At 44.0% G+C, this 15541-nt stretch overlaps 1 protein-coding gene across 1 annotated transcript in view; it reads left to right on the top strand.

The window, feature by feature from the left end:
• The first annotated feature begins 490 nt into the window (after positions 1-490).
• Positions 491-15541, top strand: part of PLRG1 (pleiotropic regulator 1) — a 77367-nt gene continuing 62316 nt past the window's right edge. The window contains exon 1 of the mRNA XM_089670432.1: positions 491-595. Coding sequence (XP_089526558.1) covers positions 566-595 — 30 coding nt within the window. The 5' untranslated portion in view covers positions 491-565. The remainder of the gene's footprint in view (positions 596-15541) is intronic.

Here is a 15541-nt window from a genome sequence, read left to right on the forward strand (position 1 = left end):
TCCACGTCTGTGTCATTCATTCATGCAACGTGCACAAGAACCAGAGGCAGACTGACAACTCATGGGGCCCCCGGGCAATAGGGGATCATGGGGCCCGTGTCCTTGCCCAAACTCAAAAAAGCCTATGAAAAAGGTACCAGGGGCATCTCATGGGGCCCCCTACTGACCCCGGGCCCTCGGGCAGTGCCCGAGTTTCCAAATGGTCAGTCCGCCCCTGACAAGAACATATGCATTCCCACAACACCTTACAGAGAACTGCAAACTATGGCTTCCCAAGATACATTTCTGTGCGGGGGGGGCAGTTTCACCTTTTGCCCCCTTAAAAACTTGGCACTGCACACACTAATGTAATGGATTAGTACAATAGCCAGGAAACTATCCAGCATACAGCGAGTTACACATGCACATTCCCCTTCCAGCCACTGAGGTCGCTGTAGAGAGGCCTCTATCGTATCGCAACTCTGTTGTTTTTTTTACCATCTTCCGTCTTGGGACGTCACATCCGGTGTGGTTTGTGTCGGTACGGCGGCGCAGGTTCTCGTTGCTCCTGTGGTGTTTGGCCGGGATGTCTCAGCGGGAATGGGGCGTAGTGGAGGTGAGCGGCAGAGCGCCGTGGCTGGGTGTCTGAGGGGTGTGTGCCAGCACTGCTTTCCTATCAATGTTCCAGTGTCTGGAGCTCCCTCACCATTTCTCTCAGCGTGTTCATTAAATGATGTGACATGTCCAGAGGGATGGAGAGGGGTACCAGATCCCACGTGTGTTGTGTGACAGAGATCACCATAAATCGTGTACATAGTTCAGGTTAGTGAATTGGATGGACGTTTGAATGGTAAATAGCCAATTTCCAAATAGAAATGTCTCAAAACTGGAGCACCTGTACATGACAACCAATCAGCTTCTAGCTTTCATTTTCAGAGCTAAAAAGAGAAGTATGGGGTTTCTGTTCCTAAATCATACTTGCCTAGATGGATGCAGTATCAGTCCCTTGCCTGATCTGTGTGAGAATTCAGCGATCACATGACATGAGTACTCACAGCCTCTCTGAACAGAGAGCGGGACTGTGAGTCGCCGCTGTCTGCTCTGAACCAAACCGAGATCTTTCCCCAGCCTGGACTGGCTGAGTGATGTCAGCAGACTGGGCTTCAGCCCGCTGTTAGCTGTAAATGGGTCACAGGAGTGCAGAACGGACTGCACTGCTGTGATCCACAGGAGAAGTACAGCCAAAGGAGCTTTGGCTTTACCTCTCCTTTTAACCACTTGCCAGCTGCGCTATAGCCCAAAGATGGCTACAGCATGGCTTTCCAGTTCTAGGAGGACTTCCGCCACATGCACACCTCCCGTACATGCTCTGTGTCCAGTCACGGCTGGTCACATGTAAATAGATTGGCCAGTTATTGGCATTTCCTTTCCTCACATGTGGTCTTTGTGTGAGGAAAGGAGTGCCGATAGCTGGCCAGTCTGACAGTACATTGTTTACACTGATTATCACTGCAGCCTCAGTGCTGCCTCATCAGCACACATTAGTGAAGAAAAAGAAAAATTATTTGCAAAATTTTATAACCGAAACTAAGAAAAATTAATTTTTTTCAAAATTTCAGTCTTTTTTTCGTTTATAGTGCAAATAATAAGCCCAGTGGTGATTAAATATCACCAAAATAAAGCTCTATTGGTGTGGAAAAAATGATAAAAATTGCATATGGGTACAGTGTTACATGACCATGCAGTTGTCATTCAAAGTGCAACAGCGCTGAAAGTTGAAAATTGCCTTGGACAAGAACGGGATGAAAGTGGCTGGTATTTAAGTGGTTCAAGTCTGCAGTGCTTACCCCTCATTCAGTGGTCTGCCTGGCTTATTCTGTGTGCGGAGATACTGTTGTCTTTGCTGGCATTGGCCGGCATGTGCAGTCATCCCAGCACACAGGTTCAGTGTCAGAATGGGAACTGAACTGGGCATTTCAATATACACTATATTGCCAAAAGTATTGGGATACCCCTCCAAATCATTGGATTCAGGGGTTCCAGTCACCACAGGTGTATAAAATCAAGCATCTAGACATTCAGACTACTTCTACAAACATTTGTGAAAGAATGGATCGCTCTTGGGAGCCAAGTGAATTCAAGCGTGGTACCGTGATAGGTTGCCACCTGTGCAATAAGTCCATCCGTGAAATTTTCTTGCTACTAAATATTCCACACTCAACTGTTGGTGGTATTATAACAAAGTGAATGCAACTGGGAACAACAGCAACTCAGCCACGAAGTGGTAGGCCACGTAAAATGACAGAGCAGGCTCAGTGCAAGCTGAAGTGCAGAAGTCACCATCTGTTTGCAGAGTCAATAGTTAAAGACCTCCAAACCTTGTATTGCCTTCAGATTAGCACAACAGTACATAGAGAGCTTCATGAAATGGGTTTCCATGGCTGAGCAGCTGCATCCAAGCCTTACATCACCAAGTGCAATGCAAAGCGTTGGATGCAGTGGTGTAAAGCACGCCACCACTGGATTCTAGAGCAGTAGAGCCGTGTTCTCTAGAGTGAGCAATCACACATCTCTGTCTGGCAATCCGATGGACGTGTCTGGGTTTGGCAGTTGCCAGGAGAACAGTACTTGCCTGACTGCATTGTGCCAAGTGTAAAGTTTGGTGGAGGGGGATTATGGTGTGGGGTTGTGTTTCAGGGGTTGAGCTTGGCCCCTTAGTTCCAGGGAAGGGAACACTTAAGGCGTCAGCATACCAAGACATTTTGGACAATTTCATGCTCCCAACTTTGTGTGAACAGTTTGGGGATGGCCCCTTCCTATTCCTACATGACTGCGCACTAGTACACAGCAAGGTCCATAAAGACATGGATGAGCGAGTTTTGGGTGGAGGAACTTGACTGGCCTTCAGAGTCCTGACCTCAACCCGATAGAACACCTTTGGGATGAATTAGTGTGGAGACTGCAAGCCAGGCCTTCTCATCTGACATCAGTGCCTGACCTCACAAATGCGCTTCTGGAAGAATGGTCAAACATTGCCATAGACACACTCCATAACCCTACCTATAACCCTACAGTCTAAGACTGGGATGTCATTAAAGTTCATGTACGTGTAAAGGCAGGCGTCCCAATGCTTTTGGCAATATAGTGTACATTGTACGGAAGACTATGAGTAGGCAGGTACTTTTATGTTATTGCAGAAGAGACATTGCATGTACCCTCTGCAGCAAAGAGCCTGCCTGCTCACTGTTTTTTTTTTTTTTCTTTTAGTAATTTTTTTTTAGTTTTTTCAAAGCTGGACATAAGCTCCAGGTTCGCCCATGCAGGGGCTAATAAATGTTCACAGAGTATCAGATAGACAATGTCACTGAATAGAACAAAAACTGTTTAGAATACAACGGGAAGTCCAGTTCCAGTACCCAACTACATAGGTCAACAGATTCCCTAAAGACTGGCTTCCCTAGCATGGTTGCAACCAGGGAGGGTGTGGGAGACACTACGGAAGGGGGAGAAAAGAGAGAGAGAAAAAATGGGGTGGGATGGAATACCATGGACTTCTCACAGTTTAATTAGAAACTTCATGCGGAACTTAACCCTTTAACTAAACCTTTCATGCGGTACTTATCCTTTACACTAGGCAGGGGAGGGCAACTTCATGGTAAGGGTGGAGGTCTGTGTTATGTTTTTGTGTGTAAGGTTGGTCACACACAGGTAGATCTCTGACTGATAATGGTGTGCCAGGTATCACAGCACAGGCCACATTTTACCACTCTTATGCCACAGACTTCAGTTTGTAGCCAGTAATCTGTTATTTATCCATTTCTGAAACATTCTGATGCTTTGCATATTCTCTGTGGTTGAGAGTACACTCTACTAATGTGAGCAAACTCTCCTTATCACCTGCACTGGACTTAAGTCACAAGAACTCCTCTGTGCTGTTTGTCATTAATAGGCCTTTTTATGTGTTATATAAAGTTGTGATCAAGCTGTGAATGGCTACAGTCTGCATTGGACAAAATTCTGATTTATGAATGGAGAGGAGACAGACCTTTCATTCATTCATCTGCTCGTCCTCCATTCATAGATTGCTTTTCTTTCACAGAAGCTTTAGTACAGCTTTTATGAATGAAGGGGGGGGGGGGGGGCAGAGAGGGCGGACACTTTTGATGAGTGCCTTGCACAGCTCAGTTGGCTCTATTAACTCCTGCTGCACCAGAAGAATATGGCAGTGGGGGTAAGGGGGTAGATGGAGGAGGCAGCTTTCAGCTAATGCAGGAGCTAACCTCATAGAGGATGCATCCTATTGACCGTTGCATTCTCATGCATCTGTGAGCTTTTCCTTTTCACTTTGACTTGCTTTTTGACATTTGTTGATGCTTTTTTTTTTTTTTTTTCAATTCATGGGCAGCACAGTGGCTGCATTTTTAGCACTTCTGCCTGGCAGCACTGGGGTTGTTGGTCCGAATCCCAACCATGGCACCATTTGCCTGGAGTTTGCATACTCTTCCTGTGCCTGCGTGGGTTTCCTCTGGGTACTCCAGTTTCCTCCCACACGCCAAAGACATGCTGGTACGTTAATTGGCTCCTGTCTAAATTGGCCCTAGTATGTGTATGTATGAGTTTGAGTTATGGACCTTAGATTGTATGCTCCTTGAGAGTTAGGGACTGATGTGACTGTACAATATATATATATATATATATATATATATATGTAAAGTGCTATGTAAATTGACAGCACTGTATAAGTAATAATAATTTTGAATTTATGATATAGATTGGATAGGGTTAAGGTGATAGTAACCACTAGCCTACTGGGCACTTTTACCCCCTTCATGCCCAGGCCAATTTTCAGCTTTCAGAGCTGTCACACTTTGGATGACAATTGCACGGTCATGCAACACTGTACCCATATGAAATTTTTATAATTTTTTTCACACAAATAGAGCTTACTTTTGGTGGTATTTAATCACTGCTGGATGTTTTATTATTTGCGCTATAGATGAAAAAATACAAAAAAATTTTAAAAAAAAGTTTTTCTTTGTTTCTATTAAAAAATTTAGTAAACAAGTAATTTTTCTCCTTCATTGATGTGCGTTGATGAGGCAGCACTGATGGGCACAGATAGGCAGCACTGATGGGTACGGATAGGCAACACTTATGGGCACTGATAGGCGGCACTGATGATGCTGCACTGATATGCAGCAACAGTGGGCACTGATGGGGGGCATTGCTGGGCAGCACTGATGGGTGGCACTGCTGGGCAGACTGCTAAACACTGATCATCAGTGCCGATCTGTTCTATGACAATTGCCGGTTAGCGGCAGTACTTTTCTCACACTGTGAGAGCGTGAGGAAAGTGCTGCTGCTAATCGGCATTTGTATTTACTCGGTGATCTGCTGTGTCATTGGACACAGCTGATCACGTGGTAAAAGGCCACTGTAATTAGCCTTTTACCTTATCACGTGATCCTCTGTATCCGTAGGACACAGCGATCACTGAGATCGCTGGGGGGGGCGCGGGAGGGCGGCTATAGCACGGTTGGCAAGAGGTTAAAGGCAATTAAAAAAACCCACAAACATGTTATATTTACCTGCTCTGTGCAGTGGTATTGCACGGAGCAGCCCTGATCTCTTCTTGGGTCCCCCGCCAGAACTCCTGGCCCCTCCCTCTCTGTGCCACCCTATAGCAGAAATACTGCTGCAGGGTGACACTGGTGCGCAAAATCACGTGTATATATACGTGATGTTGCAGTTCTGGGAAGGGGGTGCGTGTTCGCCTTACCCACGCTGCCATTTGCAGCCTTGACTGTCAATTACCGATGACACCGCTGGTGATTACTTGCCGGCACCCAGTGATTGACGAGTATCTCCAACGGGGGAAAGACCTGTGTATAAAACAACGCAGATCTTTCCCCTGTCAGTTTCTGCACGCTGCTTTGTATGGCTCTGGATTTCTATTATTATGGGGCTCAAATAGCTCCTCTGCTTCCTTATGATGCCATACCATCCCCAGCTTAGAAGCAGCGGAGTCCTCCCATATTGCACTTGAAACTGTGCTGTGAAAAAGTATTTACCCCCTTCCTGATTTTTTTTGTTGGTTGCATATTTGTTACATGTAAATGATTCAGGTCATCAAACAAATTTTGTTATTGCACAAAGATAACCCAAGTAAATACAATATGCAGTTTTTAAATGATTTAAAAAGAAAAAATTGCCCTCTAAATCTAATAACTGGTTATTCCACCCCTGAACGGCAATCAAGCATTTGCAACAACTGGCAATGAGTCTTTCACATCACTTTTGACTCGCTCTTCTTTGCAGAATTATTAATTCAGCCATATTGGATGGTTTTCAAGCATGAACATCTTGTTAAAGGTCATGCCACAGCATCTCAATCTGATTTAAAGCGGAGCTTCACCCAAAAGGGGAAGTTCTGCTTTAAGGCCTCATCCCCCGCTCCCCTTTAAGGATTGGCACCTTTGGGGAGAGGGGGTACCAGAATTTGACAGGTACCTGCTTCCACTTCCGCTGCAGTCACCTAGGTGATCGGAAGCAAAAGTTGTCCTCCCTCCCTTCCCTTAGTCTTCTGGGACATGGGACAGGTCCCAGAAAACTATGGGGACCATTCACAAAGCGCAGTGCTACTTGCCCATGCTCTGTGGGCACCTGGCTGTGAAGCCTCAAGCTGTCACAGCTGGGTGCCCACACTGAAGATGCCGGCACCAGGGACACATGATTGCCATCGAATCCAGCTGCGGTGAGGACACCGCGAGATCAAAGGACAGGTGAGTGGCTGTTTTTGAAAGGTCAGCAGCTACAGTTTTTATAGCTGCTGACTTTTATTTTTTAAAATTTTGACTGGAGCTCTGCTTTAAGTCCAGACTTTGACTAGGCCATTCCAAAACCCTAAAGTGGTTGTAAAGTCAGGATGTGTGGTTTGTTTTAGTTTTTTTTTCAATTTATAATCCTAAATACCTTCTTTGCACAGCACTGCTCCCTCCGCTCTCCATCCTGATCTAAGGGAGTACAGTGAGCGGGGCTAAGATTCCCTTCTGAAATATGCAAGCTAGCAGTGGGGGGGACACGTAACTACAGATTGGCGCTGTGCAAAGATGGTATTTAGCATAATTTTAAAAACTTTCAAAAAGTTCAACTTTTGTCTCATCAGCCCACAAGGCAAATGTGAGACAAGCCTTTGTGTTCTTTGGTCAGCAGTGGATTTCGCCTTGGAACTCTCCCATGGATGCCATTTTTGCCTTTCTCTTTTTTGTTGTTGAAACACTGATCTTAATTGAGGCCAATGAGGCCTGTAGTTCTTTGGATGTTATTCTGGGTTCTTTTATGACCTCCTGGATGAGTCTTCATTGTACTCTTTGAGTAATTTTGATAGGCTGGCCACTACTGGAAAGGTTCTCGATTTGTGGATAATGGCTCCCACTGGTTCTCTGGAGTCCCAAAGCCTTAGAAATGGCTTTGTAACTTTTTCAAGACTGATACAGGTCAATGACTTTGTTTCTCATCTATCCTTGAATTTCTTTAGATCACATCATGATGTGTTGCTTTTTGAGATATTTTAGCATGGTTCACTTTGTCAAACAGCTTATATTTAGGTGATTTTCTTGATTTAACAGGTCTGGCAGTAATCAGGCCTTGGAGTGGCATATGAAATTTAAATCAGCCTTCCAAAAATAGTGGCTAATCACAGTTCATTCACGATTTAGCAATGGGGGAGGGGGCGGCAATTGCTTTTTCACATAGGGCCATGCAGGTTGGGACAGCATTTTTCCCTTGAAGGATAAGTTCACCTTAGGAAACGTGACACGTTCCACCTGCTTTTAGGGTGGAACATTTAACATGTTCCCAATGCTGCCTGGTCGGCACTAAATGGCGGAAAAAATTCATCCCTGCATTCGGGGGTACCAGATGAAACCAACTCAGCACAAACCTGAATCAATGGCTGCACCTCAGAGAATTCTGTGCCCTGATCTACTAGGCAATGAGTGATCCTTATACACTCTAGTAGTTGATCCCTGGGATACTCCTTCAGAGTCTGATAAGCATAATCCCTGTCATCAAACACTAGCAGATATAAATACGCAACCTCATCAAGATCCATCCTTCCCAGCAACAATAAGCCAAGATGGCTTCCCTGTGCAGCCACTTCTGGTCAGGATTGGCCTTGGTGTAATGTCAGGGATGCGGGTGTGACCAGAAGTGTGTGGACTGAGACAAGGAAACGTAGGCTTCAGATATAGTAAATAATATAATTTATTGAGACTAACAATACAAATATAAACGCAGTGCACCAAACCCCAAGCTAACACAAATACATACAACAAGGTGAAACAAACCCAAACCTAAACCGATATAGATACACAGGTACATACACATATAGAGCACAACGTAGTCAGGCAGACCGGGTCGATAACTATCGGGCAGGTAGGTACAGGAGGAGCAGGCGGAGAGAATGGTCAGGGTCACAAGCCAGGGATCAAACAGGAGAAGTCAGCAGAGGTCAGGATCAGGCAGGGTCGGCAACAAGTCAGGCAGAAACAGGAACAGGAATGCAGGTTACAAGATACAGGGGCCCATGGAAAAACACACACCAAGGCCCTGACTGTGAGTCTGGCCATTCCTTAAATACAACCCCTGCAATCAGCTTCAGGTGTTTTGGCTGACTGCAGGGGTGAGTCTCTGATTGCTGAGAGCACCCGCTGGCCAGCCCTGGTACTGCAGCCTACAAGGCAGGTGAGTCCCACCGTTATTGGCAAGTCCATTCCTGACATCCCCATACTAGCTGTCAGTATTTAACCACCTCAATATCAGGCACTTTTACCCCCTTCCTGCCCAGGTCAGTATTCAGCTTTTAGCACTCTCACACTTTGAGTTCCAATTGCGCAATCATACAATGCTGTACCCAAACTAAATTTTTATCAGTTTGTTCACACAACTTGACCTTTCTTTTGGTGATCTTTAATCACCACTGGATTTTTTATTTTTTGCTAAATTAATGAAAAAGACCAAATATTTTGAAAAAAACATGTTTTTCTTCATTTCTTTTATAAAGTTTTGCAAATAAATAATTATTCATAAATTTAGGCCAAGATCAGTATTTATTATTTAGTCTAAATGAAAGTTAGAGTCCACAGACTATGATATATATCTGAAAATCAATCAATCCTGAAATAATGATGGCAATCTAATTTCTTGAGGCCCAAAAATGTCAGAACAGTACAGACATCCCCCAAGTGAGCCCTTTTTGCAAAGTAGACAGTTCAAGGTATTTAGTAGGCATGGCGATTTTTTTACTCTTTTGAAGTTGTAATTTTTTGTCATATTTTTGGAAATTAAAAAATTAAAAAAAAATGTTTCACTATCTTTTTTTTTTTACATACAGTCACCAGTGCTGCACAGCGTCCTCATATAATTGGTGTGGTGATGATCAGGGACACTGGTGACAGTACCAAAAAATTTTTTTGTTTCATAACACACTGTGATTGATCATGCAGTTTTTTCTTTTTGTTGTGATTAGCTGTGAATGGCCACTGCTAATCACATGACACAGATTGGCTGTGATTGGCCTAATCTGTACCATGTGATTATTTTGACCAATCACAGCTGGTGACACAATTGTATACAATGCATGGCATGATAGAAAGCCATCCATTGTTTACAGTTGTCTTGTGACCTGCTGTGGTTGGGCACAGCAGTCACATGATACTGGCAACAGGCTGGTACACCGATCTGTCATCGGCTGTGTCCAAGGGACACAGCCAGTAACACATCAAAATGTAGTTTTCCCAACGCACACATTCCTACAAATGGCTGTAAATGGTGATTGGGTGCTGTGGTGACCACGGGCTGGGAACCGCAAACAATCCAGAAAGAAAAGTGTCACCATCACACCAAGGAATCTTCAAAAGGGTCCGAAGCTTTATATAGTGGTCACATAATATCAACAGTGGCAACATTTTGGAGCCACGCGGGGCCCTTTGTCAGGCAAGTGACAGCCAGTGACACATTTCGGCACCGCGGGCATGCGAGAGCCGCGATCCTGGAGGACGTCATATGACTCCTGCCTGAATCGACAAGATTCCCGCTCTGCTGATCGCTGGTGCAATGCTTTACAGGCTCCTGCAGCCAAAAATAATGCACATTTTTTACCTGCAAAAAAATATGCATTTAATATTTTTGTGCAAATGGTGAACTTATCCTTTAATAAATAAAATCATCATTTAAAAACTGCATTTTGTATTTACTCCATTTAACTTTGTGTAATATTAAAATTTGTTTCATCTGAATCATTTAGGTGTGATAAGCAAAAAGAATTAAAATCATGAAAGGGGCAAATACTTTTTCACTTTTGTGTGTATTGGTATGGATGCTACCATCTCAGTGCAAATGCATAGACAACCCCATTCTCAAGAATACCAAAAAGTATGGGATGCTTTCAAATATTTAGGGAGGCTATCCTACCCACAACCACATCTTAGTGACCACAGAAGGAAGTGCTGTCAATTTTCCAGGATTTAAAAAAAAAACAACACTTCACCCTCTTCGAACATTTGTCTATTTGACCCCCACTGGAAGGGCAATATCTCCACTATCTGTGTTTGCTAGAGGACCAGTGGCCAACCCCTTCACCTTATATGGAACACCGGAAATGGAACCCCATTAAACACCTGGACCTTCATGAATGGTGTCAAATCTGGAACACCCTGGCACACTGTGTATGAGTAAAGGGTACACACACAGAGTTTTTAACAAGTCCTTTAAAGGATAAGTTTACCATTTAGAACATGTTAGGGTGTAACATTTTATTAATGAACCGGCCCTGTGCCTCCCTGCTTTGACAGCTAGCAGGGGATTTTCTCCTCCTGATAACTATGGCTAATCGCAGCAAACCGAGGAAAGTTGCAGGTACACTCGTGTGGTAAACTGCAGCTCATCATTGTGAAAGCAGCCCTATAGTATTATGCCCAGTATATTGCTTCACACTGACATGAAGACCTCTTCTTTACTGCTGATGGCACCACTCTGGAGACCGCAAGCCGGGATAAGAGATGGAGTGCAGTTGGTATGACTCTGCATGAGACAGGAGCCAGCAATACAGAGGAGGCATCAGCATATACAGACCTTGCTCCCTACTACAGCTCCAACTTTTACAAGTAGCCCCTCTGCATTGCACTTTGTCTGATGCTCTGGGATGGCAGGTCAGCAAGCCCAGACTGTGATCTACCAATCACTTGTCCGCGGTCTACCAGTTGCTGATCACCGTGTTAGTGTATCTAACACTGCCAGTACATCTAACACTCCCCTCCCCCAGAATGACAATGCTGCTGTCCAAAGGTGGCACTGTGGTCCTTCATCCAGAGTGTAGACACTCTAATAGAGGAGGTGTGTTAATACTGCTTTAACATTCATTCCTGAAGGGCTAGGTAAGAATTAGGGAAAAGGAAGGGGGGGGAGGGGGTGCATGCCTTTTGTAAATGTCAGTCTTGCTGTAGTAAGTTGTACACATTGCACAGATGCACCACTTCACAAGCAGGGTAGGGTGTCCCTCAGGCATGGATTTTATTTTGAAAGTTTAATTTTAAGCATTACTAAAATTTCTGCTCCTCGCCACATGGAATTTTCTTTAAAAAAAAACCTTTTTGCTTTGGTACTTGTCTCCCAGGGCAATGCCCAGCCTCCATTGACAATCCCTTGAAAACATCTTAGGAACTGGCAATTACTGTTTTTTTTAACATTTGACTTCAGTGGGGTTCAGATAAGGCACCTGAACGTTAGTCACATTTTTGCCAAACCCATGTACATTTGGCTTATCAATACTTGTACTGTATATACAGTATAGCCTGTGTATGTGAGAGTTGAGGACTGCATATGTCATATCATAGCTACTGTGTTGTTGGCCTTGTACATGTTGTGGCCTTGTAGCTGAAATTAAAAACAAAAATTGGCCCAACATGAATGACATCAGATCTTTGAATGGAAAGGGAAGAGTTATCAATCATCTGCCCGTCCTACCTTCAGAGATCTAATTCATAGCTTATGAATGGTGGTGTAGAAGGAAAGGACAGGCATGGTGGAGCTCCTGAAAACTCTTTAGCTGTATTAAACCCTGCCACAATAGAATATTGTGGAGGCAGAGCGATTGGACACATGAACAATTATCCTAAAGAATCTTCCCAGGGATAATAATAAATTACTAAATGTAAGTTATGTCCCTTGTGCAGATTTTTCTGTTTTTGATTGTTTTTTGATCAAAACTTAGGCTTTAGCCCCCTACGTGTTCCACACTGCAGCACTTTGTGAGTCCTTTCTGTGGTTTTATTTTCTGCTATGTTACCTGTGATATATATCCTTCTATCAGTCTTCTATTCCCTAGGTTTACTTAATTTTATTCTACTGCATTACTGGCGGGTTGTCGTCGTGATTTTATTCTGCACATGATCTGAAACTACTTTGCGCATTGATCAATTAGTGAATGCTGCCCTAGGGAAGAAGATAAAGGTAGTTTGCTGTGTATTTGGTATGCAGAGTAAGCCTTCAGATATTGCATAGTAATTCAGATCATGTTCCTATCTGACTGTCTGGAGAGGCTGAGCACTTACAAATCGCTGGCTAGAAATCATACTGTTCTAATAAATGCATACCTTGTGAATACAGGAGCAGATCTTTGTTTTTTTTGTTAGGTATGCTTTTGCATAATTTCTTACTTTCAATTATATTTATATTTTACATTTATTTATAATTATATGCTAATATGAGTATGAATGTAGTAAATCTGTCATAAGAGAAATGGAGGCTGAAAATGCTAGTTGCCTGTAATTATGTTGAACCATTAGCTTTAAAGTGTATGTATACCCTAAAGCTGGCCTTACACTGTTTGAATGAGGAATCAGTCAAAGTTCACTTAGCTGGTGGCCTTGTTGGGCTCCTTCCCATCCACCGTCATTTGAATAATCGAAGGAGCTGGGTGGAAATATGTCAACGAAGCAGCTGCTCTGTCCAATCAGATGCAACTGCTGTTTGGTTAGTGTGACAGCCACCACTGGCAGATGTCAAAATACAGTAACCCAGCAGGGGGATTTATTCATCTGCACTATATACTGTAGTGTGGATAGAGGAATCTGTTCTTTTTTTTTTTAATAATATTTTTAGCCCACAGGCTAGAGTCTCCACTCTAATTCATCCTAAAGGTGTTCTATCGAGTTGAGGTCAGGACTCTGTGCAGGCCAGTCAAGTTCCTGCACCCCAAACTTGCTCATCCATGTCTTTATGGACTTTGCTTTGTGCACTGGTACACAGTCATGTTGGAACAGGAAGGGGCCATCCCCAAACTGTTCCCATAAAGTTGGGAGCATGAAATTGTCCAAAATGTCTTGGTATGCTGACGCCTTAAGAGTGCCCTTATAGTATGTGTGTGTGTGTGTGTATATATATATATAATATATACACTGCTCAAAAAAATTAAAGGAACACTTTGAAAACACATCAGATCTCAATGGGGAAAAAATATCATGTTGGATATTTATACTGATATGGACTGGGTGATGTGTTAGGAACATAAGGATGCCCCATCATTTGATGGAAATGAAAATTATCAACCTTCCGAGGACTGAATTCAATGTCACCCTGAAAATCAAAGTGAAAAAATTATGCAGCTAGTCCAGTTTGCTGAAATTTAATTGCAGCAACTCAAAAGGGTACTCATTAGTTTCTATGGCCCCCACGTGATTGTATGCATACCTGACAACGTTGAGGCATGCTCCTAATGAGATGAAGGATGGTGTCCTTGTGTATTTCCTTTCAGATCTGGACCAGGGCATCACTGAGCTCCTGTACAGTCTGAGGTGCAACCTGGCGGTGTAGGATGGACTGAAACATGATATCCCAGAGGTGTTCTGTTGGATTTAGTTCAGGCGAGCATGGGGGCAATTCAATGGTATAAATTCCTTCATCCTCCAGGAACTGCCTGCCTACTATCGCCACATTAGGCTGGGCATTGTCGTGCACCAGGAGGAACCCAGGACCCACTGCACCAGCATAGGGTGTGACAATGGGTCCAAGGACTTCATCCCGATACCTAATGGTAGTCAGGGTGTCATTTTCTAGCCTGTAGAGGTCTGTGCATCCCTTCATGGATATGCCTCCCCAGACCATAACTGACCCACCACCAAAACGGTCATGCTGAACGATGGTAAAGGCAGCATAACATTCTCCACGGCTTCTCCGGACCCTTTCACATCTGTCACGTGCTCAGGGTGAACCTTCTTTCGTCTGTGAAAAGCACAGAGCGCCAGTGGCAGACCTGCCAATTCTGGTGCTCAATGGCAAATGCCAGTAGAGCTCTACGGTGCTGGGCAGAGAGCACAGGGCCCACTAGAGGTTGTCGGGCCCTCAGGCCACCCTCATGAAGTCTGTATCTGATTGTTTGGTCAGAGACATTCACACCAGTGGCTTGCTGGAGGTCATTTTGTAGGGCTCTGGCAATGCTCATCCTGTTCCTCCTTGCACAAAGGAGCAGATACCAGTCCTGCTAATGGGTTAAGGACCTTCTACGGCCCTGTCCACCTCTCCTAGAGTAACTGCCTGTCTCCTGTAATCTCCTCCATGCTCTTGATACTGTGCTGGGAGACACAGCAAACCTTCTGGCAATGGCACGTATTGATGTGCCATCATGGAAGAGTTGGACTGCCTGTGCAACCTTTGTAGGGTCCAGGTATCGCCTCATGCTACCAGTAGTGACACTGACCCTAGCCAAATGCAAAACTAGTGAAAAACAGTCAGAAAAGAAGAGTAGGGAAAAAATGTTAGTGGCCTCCAACTGTAAAACCATTCCTGTTTTGAGGGTCATCCCATTGTTGCCCATCTAGTGCAACTGTTAATTTCATTAACACCAAAGCAACTAAAACGGATTAACAATCCTCTCTGCTACTTAACTGACCATGTCAATATTCCAGGAGTTTATTTGACTTGATGCTATACTCTGATTAAAAAGTGTTCTTTTAATTTTTTGGAGCAGTGTATATACATACACACACTATATTGCCAAAAGTATTGGGACACCACTCCAAATCATTGGATTCAGATGTTTTAATCACCTCCTTGGCCACAGGTGTATAAAATCAAGCACCTAGGTATGCAGCCTGCATCTACAAACATTTTTAAAAGAATGGGTCGCTCTCGGGAGCTCAGTGAATTCAAGCATGGTACTGTGATAGGTTGCCACCCATGCAATAAGTCCATCCTTGAAATTTCCTTGCTACTAAATATTCCACGGTCAGCTATTAGTGGTATTATAACAAGGTGGAAGCAACTGGGAACAACAGCAACTCAGCCACAAAGTGGTAGGCCACGTAAAATGACAGAGCGGGGTCAGTGTATACCAAAGTGCGCAGAAATGGCTAACTGTCTGCAGAGTCAGTAGCTAAAGACCTCCAAACTTTGAGTGGTGTTTAGATTAGCACAACAACACTGCGTAAAGAGCTTCATGGAAAGGGTTTCCATGGCCAAGGACTTGCATCTAAGCCTTACATCACCAAGTGCAATGCTTCTGATA

The sequence above is a fragment of the Staurois parvus genome, unplaced genomic scaffold (genome assembly GCF_062004578.1).
Source record: "Staurois parvus isolate SC_StPar_1 unplaced genomic scaffold, SC_StPar_1.0 ptg000090l, whole genome shotgun sequence".
NCBI classification, from domain to species: Eukaryota; Metazoa; Chordata; class Amphibia; order Anura; family Ranidae; genus Staurois; species Staurois parvus.